Source organism: Amborella trichopoda, chromosome 9 (assembly GCF_054954075.1).
Source record: "Amborella trichopoda isolate Santa Cruz 75 chromosome 9, AtrichopodaSantaCruz75HAP2 v2.0, whole genome shotgun sequence".
In the NCBI taxonomy this organism is placed as follows: Eukaryota; Viridiplantae; Streptophyta; class Magnoliopsida; order Amborellales; family Amborellaceae; genus Amborella; species Amborella trichopoda.
In genome coordinates this window covers 32,583,325-32,591,960 of record NC_142344.1, presented here as the reverse complement: position 1 = coordinate 32,591,960, position 8,636 = coordinate 32,583,325, and the positions used below count along the sequence as shown (strand labels likewise).

The window sequence follows — 8,636 nt, the reverse complement described above, 5'->3', positions numbered from 1 at the left end:
AGCCACTATAGGAATTTCCCATTAGATTTTGAAGCAAGGCTTTACTTTTCTTCATAAGGCTTAGGCCATGTAGAAACTGCATCCATTAATTATACGCCACTAAGTCTAAAATTAATAAACTAGGAGAGTTTCTTTGGTATTTCCCGATAAATAATCTTCAAAATAAAGTAACCGGCACTTAACGCGTTATAGGTAAAACCTGATCTTTGGATCCCGTCCAAAAGCAAAAGAGAAAAAAAAAAAAAGCGACATTGATCAATCTCATACTAGCAACCACCCAACCAGAAAGCAAGAAAAAAGTGAACCATATCCTAACTAATCCTCTTACCTTCTTCATATTAAACAACATAATTCAAATGGAACAAATAATAAAACAAATAATTTGAGGAGAGAGAGATTACATGTTAAGTGCACACAGAGCAATCCGGGCCTGCATGCGAATGGAAGTTCAAAGAGACATAAAACCTCTCTCTGAATCGGCTGATGGTTCTCAGCGAGTTACACAAAAACCCACCATTGCTGGGTTCTAATGAGCCACGGCCATGGTCCATACAAGTCAGTCAGGTTTGGGACAGGTCAGGCCTCAAAAGCCATTTATTCGACCCCTTCAATGCAAAAACAAATGATAATCCACTGCTGATGCCTCCTTCAAGCACTAATTAATTCTTTTCCTCTCTAGAACAGCCAATAATGAAGATCAGTAAACTAAAATGTATAATCAGAACCGAACCAGGGTCGCATTTCGAACCCGCCATGTGCTTTTAGAGAGAGGAAACCCCCATGTTCCCTTTCTTCGCTCTCTCTTTCTCTCTCTCTAATTTTGTGTATCCAGTTTCCGATCGACTGGTTTGAACAAGTCAATGTTAGAGATGCATCACCAGCCCCATTCTTTTCCTTTTGTGAAGATTAGAAGCATTAAGCTGATGTAGTATTTGGCTCTGAGGTGCCACCAGGTTGTGCAGAATGTGGCTGAGAAGACCCAGTCCCCGTGGCCACTGTTACGCCACCTGCATTGCCCCACCACAAACTGTTGCTCATTTCAGTGCTTCCATGGATAAGAAGGTTAGTGATGAACTTTATGATGTTCAATAGGCGAGAGAAACATTAGAGAGAAAATGGATCCAGAATATATTCATAGTTATAGATGGGAAAGAAAAGGAAGAATAAATATTTGTTTTCAGGTTCCATGGATGAGGGAGAAAATTAATAATTTTGTTTTCTCTTCTTGGATGAGAGAGTGGCAAATGAAATTAGGGAAGATGAGTAGTATTCCCTCCAGTGAAAAGGGTTTTTTATAACAGAAGCTGATGGGTTTTTTTATCACAGAAGCTGACCTGTTGTGGTTGATGTAATAGCGTTGGGTGCAGAGAGGAGGCCAGCTCCATATTGATGAGGTATGAAGGGGTAATGCATCATATGTGGATATTGCATCGCGTGGCTGTACCCTCCTCCCCCACTTCCCCCTCCTCCGCCTCCGCTGCTGTTTCCTCCTCCGACTCCACCGCCACTGCTGCTTGTCGGGGCGTATTGAGCATAGTAAGGATAGAATGCAGGGCTTGGGATCATGCCTGGCCCTCCATAGTACTGAGAGAACTGATGACCCCCATATAGATTGTAATAGCCCTGCACCAATTACATTGGTTTTCCATCACTTCTCTCTCTAAAATCCAAAGGCAAACCAGAAAAGTTTAATGACCCAAATTCCTATGAAAACCCAATTTCATCATTTTGTTTGTGTGGTATTATTGATGGATGAATTAGAGAGTTTCATGGAAAAGGAAACCAAGATACCAACCATGGGGTACATGCTCTCCTGAGAATAACCTGTATAGCTGGAGGAGAAGAAAGAATGAGAAGAGAGGTATGTGATAATCCTAGAGAGAGAAGAAGAAGAAGAAGGAGAAATGGGGCATTGGTATATCAAGCTTACCCATAAGTCTGATAAGGAAAGCCATGCTGTAAAGCATATTGGCTTGGGTGGGGATAAGCAGCTGCAGAGCCGTGATAGGCCGGAGGGGCTGATCCTGCCGCCCCTCTAAACCTTCCTCCTCCGCCTGTAACCAATGCAATAGATTTTTCAAATGAATCAGAGAGAGATTATGTTCCAATAACATCTTCAATGCACAAGATTTCAATAAATCTGAAAACAGAGGGAGAAAATAACAGGATCAGGAGGAGACATTTAAGAAAAATTAGAAGGAAATTATAGAAATGACCCAGATCTAGAGAGAGAAAGAATCATCCATTTTTTTTAATGCTTCATGATCTGAACTTGTATGTGGTCACTCCTAATATTAACGAAGAACTGTTTTTTATTAAGGGATCTCTGCCATTGCCACTTTGCTTCATTTCAGAAAACCCACCCCCCAACCAATGTAATGTATAGAGAGAGAGAATGGGACCAAAAATGGGTGAAAAACCGTGTTGGGGAGTGGACGGTCGGGATCGAGTCACGCCCATCGATGCAAGGTTGCAGTTCGCCCTCCGGCCGTCGATCACCGGTGAAGGATCGAGGCATGCCCTCATGGCAGCATCGGCATCCTTGAACGTAACCTGCAAAAACCTCAACTACTGAGTTTCTCTCTCTTCTCTGAAAAAACCCATCACTTTCTCTCTCATCCCATTAAACAAACCCCAAAAGACGAACAACTCTTACGAAGCCATAGCCTTTGGATCTGCCTGTATTTTTATCAGTGATCACCACGGCCTCTTGGATCTCTCCAAACTGCTCAAAATAACGCCTCATGGTCTCTCTCTGTGTCTCCCATGCCAGCCCTCCAACAAAAATCTTGGTATAAGTGGTGTCCCCAAATTTCGCTCCATTGTTACCTGCCATTTGTGATTGCCTTTGCTGAGACATCCAAAACCTAATTCTCCGATCTCAAACCCCCACTCTCATCACCTACACATCTCTAGAGAGAGAGAAAAAAACAGGAGTCCTTACAGATCAGCTCCAGAAAGAGATAGAGAAAGGAGTTGCAGATCTCTAGGGCTACGGGAAAGGAGAGAGAAAGAAGCCCAATGTAGAGAGAGAAAATATAGAAATAAAATATGGAGGGGGGAGCAGTAGGCTCCAGTGCGAGCATAGGGGGTCCTCCGATGAATCAACAGTGTTTTTCCTTCTTTTTATCACCACTTTCCATACTTATATGACAGCGGACATCTGCTTCGCTGTCTTCAACCTTCTATTTTCTTCAACGTATTTAATTGTGGGTGGGGCTGAAGATCCCTTGACCGTTCTCTCTTTCTCTCTCATCTCAATCCTATTATTCAACTCTGCAACAATTCTGAGTATATAACCAAAAAATGTACAGCACGCCAGGCCCAAGCTCCAATCACCGGCTGGGTGGGCTCAAACGAAGAGAGAGAAAGGGCTTAATATGATACGAATGACAAAGTATTTGATGGAGGTGACAGTTGAGAGAGAAAAAGAGTTGTTGTTTTAGAGAGAGAGAAAGAGAGAGGCAGTGAGGGGAGACAGTTGAGAGGCTGCGATGTCGTTGCTCGCTTTTCTCTCTCTAGGGGGTGGGTAATTGCGCATTGAGTGGCGTCTTCAATGCTTAATTTGGGTTAGCGTGAGTCAATTAACGCCACCCTCTCGCATTCTCTCTCTTCCTTTTAGGTTTTTGATTATTAAAACACAATAATAATAGTAGGGCGAAAGCGAAACATGAGTGTCGCTGCCACCCAAGGGCTTAGACTACCAACATCGGTCAAACCTGCTTCTCTCTCTTTGCCTTTCCTACATCTTTGCCTATGCCTAATCCTCTCTCCACCCCATTTTCTAGAGCAGGTAGTGGATCGGGCCTGGTCCGACCCTAAAGAAGTAGGGCCGAGACTATGAATGGTGGCCTCAGAACTGAATGCAAGTGCGAGCCCGGCCTGATTTTTTTTCTTTTTTCTTTTCTATGTTTTTACTGTTTATGTATGGACTCTAAAAATTATCCTAAAATATGAAATGCTTTATTTATATAGGTGAAAATTACGAAGAAAGTCTATTTGTTTTTTTTTTTCAAAATTATCCCTGTGAGTATGAAGATATCTTGAGACCGATTTTTTTGCTTTTTCATTAATATGACAGTGCCTTAAAACTTGAAGCACAGCCCTACTAATAAAAAACTAAAAATAAATAAAATAAAATTTGGATTGAGAATTCTATCCTTAAATTTAAGGGTTATTTTGAAAAAAAAAAAAGATGGTTGACTTAACTTCTTTGTAATTTCTGCCTATAAATAGAATGTTGCATATTTAAAAAAAAATTAAATTAAATCCCTACATAAATCACTCTCATATTTTTCTTGCCAATTTCTTTTTTTCTCCTTTATTTTTCTACATTTGTTTTTGGAGCCACTCAGCCCAACTGGCATGACCTAACAGTGCTAGCACCGGATATGAGCCAGCCCCATGGGGACAAGGGCCGAGCTAGGCTAAGGTGGACCAGCCCATTGTCACAGTCAGCCGTGACTGCAAAAAGCCCACATGTTCGAATTGCCTACAGGAGCGGCATGCTAGCACACGTTCTCCCCACCGTCAATGGTACCTTCACCTCGCGCACGAGGGCTCATTATCGCATCATGTATGTAGTTTGCAAGACCCACCTCGACGTAGGCAGACAATGGGAACGGAAACGGGGGGCCTTTCCACACGCAATTCTCTTTCGTATTCAGGTCCATATTAGACCTAACCCCTTTGTGTGGTTGTGTTTGTCAAGGCTGTAACTTTCAAACCATCAAAATAAACTAAGGTGTACGCCAAATTTTATCATAAGTTATAATTTTAGTGTCAACTTCGAAACAACTTTTTACGATAGATTTTTTAGGTGCAACTTAATTCTACAACAGAAGGTTGCAACCTTATATAAACTTTTTTATTTTTTTTTTATAGAAATTCAGTACTTTATTAATCACGATTAAAAAGAAATTAAAAACCGAGACCAAGGTCTCAGTTAAAGAAGTTCCACCTTTGACAAAGAAATCCACCAACATATTGGCCTCACGAAACACATGCACAAAAAAGAACAGAAAAGACCTAAACAAATCCTAAATTTGTAGTAGAATGGATTGAAATTCTCAAGGCGATTTTTGCTCCTTATTGCACCACTTAATGACATTCAAAAAATCTCCTTCCACAACACAGTAACACCTCAAGTTCCTTACCACGAAAAGTTTTAAACCATTGAAAAGAGGCATAAGTTCTGCACAGTTTGCAGTTTTCTCTCCCAAAGGGTCTGCATAAGAAAAGATAATAGATCTGTTCCAATCCCTCACAACTCCTCCAAAACTAGCAAGACCGGGGTTTCTCAATGAGCTACCTCAAAATTAAGTTTAAAAACCCTCCTAATGGGGGAACCTATCTCCTCTTAGGCCAACACGTAAAAGAGCTTAACTGGAAAGAATTGATAAGTTTCTCCTAACATCCACTTCTAGAAAATGTTTCCCAGCTTTTGCAACTGAACATGAGAGCCAAATGGAATGTAAAATTTTCTCCGGAATGTAAAATATTCTCCATAATTCTCTCCACATGCATGCAAATCCCATCAAACACTCTTCTATTTCTTTCCTTCCAAACTTCCCATAAAATCAGACCTCTCGCAATTTGTTAGATCATCACTCCTGTTTATGGAAGCATAGATACTGCTAAGTTTGAAATAATCCTCTTGACTTTCAAAGGCATAACCATAGCAACCCCAAGTTGGTCAAAAAAGCAGTGCCAAATTTTGAAACGTAAGAGAACAATGGAGAAACATACGAGCCCCTGTTTCAGCATCATTCTTATACAACAAGTAAATATTAGGCAAAATCTTACATCTCTTAATAAGATTATCAACAATGAGAACCTTATCTTGCACTGCAAGCCATACGAATGCTTGAATCTTAAGCGGCAATAACCACTTCCAAATAATGACTATTTCAAGCAAAGTACATCTCCAACGGTCATGGAACAATAACTTATACATAGACTTCACCGAATATAAGCCATCTGAGTCAATCTCCCACACAACTTGATCAGAAGCAATTTACGGAATATACACTTCCTAAAAGTGCTAACAGTCCAACATATTCCTGAAATATCTGATCCGAAATTCTATTATAGGGGAGAACAATATTCCAAGCCACCTTATTACTCCTAATTTCAAATATATCAGAAAATTAAGGCTGTAGGGTTATCCATGTGCTGAAAAAGTAATGGGAATACATATTTCAGCAGAGAAGAACCTATCCATTTATGATGCCAAAAGTAGATATTGCAACCATCTCCTAAAGTCCACCAAATGTCCCTATGTATCAAAGATTTACATGAATTAATGGATCTCCAACAATAGGACATTTGTCTTGTGTTATTTCTCATTCCAACCCACATTTTAAATCTATCATCTCCATACTTAGCAGAAATCACTTGATACCACAGCTGGTCTTTGATGTTTAAGCTTCTCTACCACCATTTACAAAGTCAGGCCTAATTCACAAGTTTAATCTTCCTTATTCCCAATCCTCATTCATTCCTAGGTGTGCACACCTTATCCCATCGAAAAAGATGGTACTTTTTGGAGTCCTCATAAGAACCCCAGAGGAAGTTCCTCATCAAAGACTCAATTTTCTTGGCGACTCGAGGAGGAATCTGCAATAAAGATATATGGTAAATTGGTAGGTTTGATAGGCATGCCTTTACCAAGGTAATCCTACCTCCCAACAAGGGGTATTTATACTACCACAAATCAAGCTTAACTTATATCCTCTGGATCACCTTGTCCCAAATAGCCATAGGTAATCTTCATCTGAAATTAGCATACCCAGATACATAATTGGAAAAGCGTCCACCTTACAGCCCAAAATCCCAACAATTTCACCGACCAAAGAGTCATTACAATTAATACCAATCACTGCTAATTTTCCAAAATTTACCTTAAGTCCGAAGGTCACTTCACAACAATTCAAGACATAGCAATATTTTTAACATGGTCACCTATAGCCTCACCAAAAAGCAATGTATCATCCGCATATTGTAGATGCGAAATACAAGGACCATCATTAGGCATATGAAAGCCCATAAAATGGCCTTTAGCTTCAACATTTCGTACAAAACAACTAAAGCACTTGGCACAAATGGTAAACAAGAAAAGGGACAATGGATCACCTTGGCGAAGCCCCCGCGAGGCTCCAAAAAAACTAGATGGGCTTCCTTTGAACAATATAGAAAATGGGCAAAGGATAAACATCCATAAATCCAACTCCTCCACTTCTCACCAAAGCCCATATTTTTCATAATTTCTAAAAGAATACTTCATTCAACCATGTCATAAGCTTTTCCCATGTCCAATTTGATCACAATCCTAGCACTACCACTCATTATTCTTGAGTGAATGCACTCTTGTGCAACCAAAACACTATTAGTAATCATTCTGTCCTTGATGAAAGCAGATTAGGGCCCAATGATAATATCCGGTAAAACTGCTTTAAGTCTATCAGTCAGTACCTTAGCGATAATTTTATAGAGACTCAAAAAAAATGGGCCTAATATCACTAAGGATCGAAATCACAAATGTTTTGGGAATGAGGGCTATATAAGTGGAATTAACAACTCCAAAGAGCTCACCTCTACACAGGAAACCACGCACCATCTCCAACTACTCACAGCATACCAAATTTCAAAACTTGTGAAAAAATAAGAGTGGAAAATAGTCAGGCCCAGGTGCCTTATCACCAGGAAGGCCATATATAGCTTTTTTCAGCTTTTCTATAGAAACATCTTTCTCAAGTCAGATTTGACGGAAGACATTTAAAGCCCACTCTGGTTAATCGAGGTGTAGCCTTTACCACCGTTGAGAATGCTTTTTTGACATGACTAATGACATCATTAGACATCCCATTTGCATCTTCAGGGTCAACTCCTTGTATCAAAATCTTAGAGACATCATTCTGGTGTCTCCAAGCATTTGCAATGGCATGAAAGAAAATTGTATTTGAATCCCCTTCCTTTAGCCATTTGACCTAGAATCTTTGCTTCCAATACACCTCCTCTATCCTTCTAAGCTCATGTAACTCATTTAACTTAGAGTTGCTCTCCAGAATCATCTCATTGGACATAACTCCAACATTTTGAACCAACAAATCCACTTCTATTAAGCAACTAAGCACTTCATCAATTTTCCTTTTCACATTAAATCCCCTATCACTTTTCCAAGCAATAAGCTCATGCTTCACGCTCGAAAGCTTTTTATGGAGTTGAAAATCCAAAGAGCCAAAGGAAATAGAATTTTCTCAAGCATTTTTTATAAGGTCAACCATCTCATTCTCAGCAAGCCAACCAACTTCAAACCTAAATGGTTTAGGACCTTCAAAAATAACTTTAGAGCACAGTAAAATGGGAGTATGGTCAGAGGAGAGTCTGGGTAAAGCCTTGACTGAACCAAGGGAGAAGAATTCAAACCAATTGTCAGAAACAAAAAATCTATCAAGTTTAGACATGGATAAATTTAAAAATCTACCATTTGACCAAGTAAAGATTGTGTCTGAAATTGGTAAATCTAACAAGGCATGGGACTCAATAAATCTATTAAACATATGCATAGCTGTCATAATGGTCCACCATAGGTACTCTCATCATGCCATCTAATAAAGTTAAAGTTCCCACCAAAA

At 39.8% G+C, this 8,636-nt stretch overlaps 1 protein-coding gene across 6 annotated transcripts; it reads right to left on the bottom strand.

The window, feature by feature from the left end:
• Nucleotides 1-309: 309 nt before the first annotated feature.
• LOC18426548 (uncharacterized) lies at nt 310-2,875 on the bottom strand. Of its 6 annotated transcripts, none has more exons than XM_020662538.2 (6): nt 2,657-2,875; nt 2,403-2,553; nt 1,931-2,054; nt 1,796-1,832; nt 1,335-1,623; nt 310-1,027 (listed from the first exon to the last, which is right to left on the bottom strand). In XM_020662538.2, exons 1-6 carry the CDS (start codon nt 2,858-2,860, stop codon nt 999-1,001), a joined length of 834 nt encoding a protein of 277 aa, XP_020518197.1. In that variant the 5' UTR covers nt 2,861-2,875; the 3' UTR covers nt 310-998. The 6 variants fall into 6 exon arrangements, 4 of the variants coding, with proteins under 4 accessions (XP_020518197.1, XP_020518195.1, XP_088704340.1 ...); XM_020662536.2 differs by having other exon boundaries at nt 310-1,007; XM_088848214.1 differs by having other exon boundaries at nt 2,421-2,553.
• Between the last annotated feature and the right edge of the window lie 5,761 nt (nt 2,876-8,636).